Genomic DNA, 1767 nt, shown 5'->3' with positions numbered 1-1767 from the left:
TATATTATATATATACTATATATATATATATTATATATATATATATGGTATATATATGTATTATATGTAATTATATATAAATATTACATATATATGGTATATATATGTATATATGCATATATCTTATATAATATATATATATGTATATATTTATATATATATATATATATATGTATGTATGTATATATTGTGACTATGTAGACTGTTGACTTTGGCTATTATATGAACATATTTTAGAAATGTTTGTGTTCCATTTAAATTTCCTTTCCCATGCAAGGTATGTAATCACTTTCAACATAGGGCGGGTTCTATCAAACAAAATGAAATCGTACTATAAACATTTATTAAAAACATTCTACACCTCTTAGAGCAGACAACGTTTAACTTTGGGGGTCATGGTATTAAGGCGTTCATTTCCTTCCGTAGCTACCTCCATTACCACCGCCAGCACTGCCACCGCCAAATCCGCCATTTCCACCGCCAAATCCGCCATTTCCACCGCCAAATCCGCCGTTTCCACCGCCAAATCCGCCATTTCCACCGCCAAATCCGCCGTTTCCACCGCCAGCACCTCCAGAGCCACCAACACTTGGGAGACTTCCGCTTCCGAGAAGAATTCCAGGAACCACACTGCCTCCTCCCACGCCTCCGCCTCCGCCTCCGCCTCCGCCATTAGCGCCATAACCTCCAGCACCACCATTTCCACCTCCGAATCCTCTCCACACCGCCTCCGCAATTACGCATAACCTCCAGCACCCACATCCCACCACCTCCGAATCCTCCTCCAACTCCACCTCCGACACCTCCTCCTACAGCATTTCCTCCGCTGAATCCAGCGCCTCCATTCCCTCCGAATCCACCGCTGACTGCACCTCCACCTCCGATTCCACCTCCATGGCCGCCTCCGCCTCCTCCTCCGTGGCCGCCTCCGCCTCCTCCTCCGTGGCCACCTCCGCCTCCGCCTCCACCTCCACCTCCGCGTCCTCCGTATCCACCATCAGCCATGGCCACATACACCGTCGCCATCAAGGCTACGCTTATCATCTGTGAGAATGAAAAAAATTGAGATCGAAACTATTTTTTCATATTTCATAGGATATGTAAATGAATCAAGACAGTAGGGTCCACCCCCTTTGTATATGTTGGGGTGTAGGATGCTATATGCTTGTAATATAATATATATATATATATATATAGATATATGATATAATAATAATATATACATACATATATATATCTTATTATTATATCATATTATTATTAATATATATAATTATATATAATATATATATATATTATATATATATATAATATATTTGTAAAAAAAAAAAAACACACACAAATATACATATGTGTGTGTGTGTGTGACTTGTTCATAGGAAAATGTATTCCCCGATATATGTATGTATAGTAAATGGATAAACCAGACAATAGTTAACAATATACATGTACATGCTTATTCACAATATATAACATCAACATTCTTACCATGAGACTACGATGCATCTTGTTTGTTGTGGTTAACAGTATTCAAGGAGGAGTGTATCGCTTATGATCTTCATCCTGATTTATATACACTGTGTGACCTTTTGTCTCAGGTTACCAATTTCTTATATATCAACACGGAAAATGCTCTGTGCTCTTGAAGTCAAAGCAAAACAAAGAAAACAAAAATCTTCACAGGAAGAGCAGGAAATAGCTTGTCAAGGTGGACGGTTTTCGCACATAAGTGCTCCTGCCACAAGGCACGTGCCATCTTCATAGGGT

At 39.3% G+C, this 1767-nt stretch overlaps 1 protein-coding gene across 1 annotated transcript; it reads right to left on the bottom strand.

The window, feature by feature from the left end:
- Nucleotides 1-326: 326 nt before the first annotated feature.
- On the bottom strand, nt 327-1039 carry LOC147468147 (uncharacterized). Its single transcript, XM_086554884.1, has 2 exons — nt 771-1039; nt 327-706 (listed from the first exon to the last, which is right to left on the bottom strand). Exons 1-2 carry the CDS (start codon nt 1024-1026, stop codon nt 411-413), a joined length of 552 nt encoding a protein of 183 aa, XP_086411010.1. The 5' UTR covers nt 1027-1039; the 3' UTR covers nt 327-410.
- Nucleotides 1040-1767: the final 728 nt, after the last annotated feature.

Source organism: Penaeus japonicus, unplaced genomic scaffold (genome assembly GCF_977035675.1).
Source record: "Penaeus japonicus unplaced genomic scaffold, GWHDUDI00000001_assembly GWHDUDI00000030, whole genome shotgun sequence".
Lineage (NCBI taxonomy): Eukaryota > Metazoa > Arthropoda > Malacostraca > Decapoda > Penaeidae > Penaeus > Penaeus japonicus.
The sequence above is the reverse complement of the archived record's forward strand: the minus strand, read 5'-3'. Positions and strand labels throughout refer to the sequence as shown.

Bases quoted from the DNA above. Each gene is read 5' to 3' on its own strand.
- LOC147468147 (XM_086554884.1), bottom strand. From the start codon at position 1,026: ATGGCGACGGTGTATGTGGCCATGGCTGATGGTGGATACGGAGGACGC. The intron at 707-770 runs GTGGTGGGATGT...GAGGATTCGGAG, and splicing joins AGTTGGAGGAGGATTCGGAG to GTGGAAATGGTGGTGCTGGA.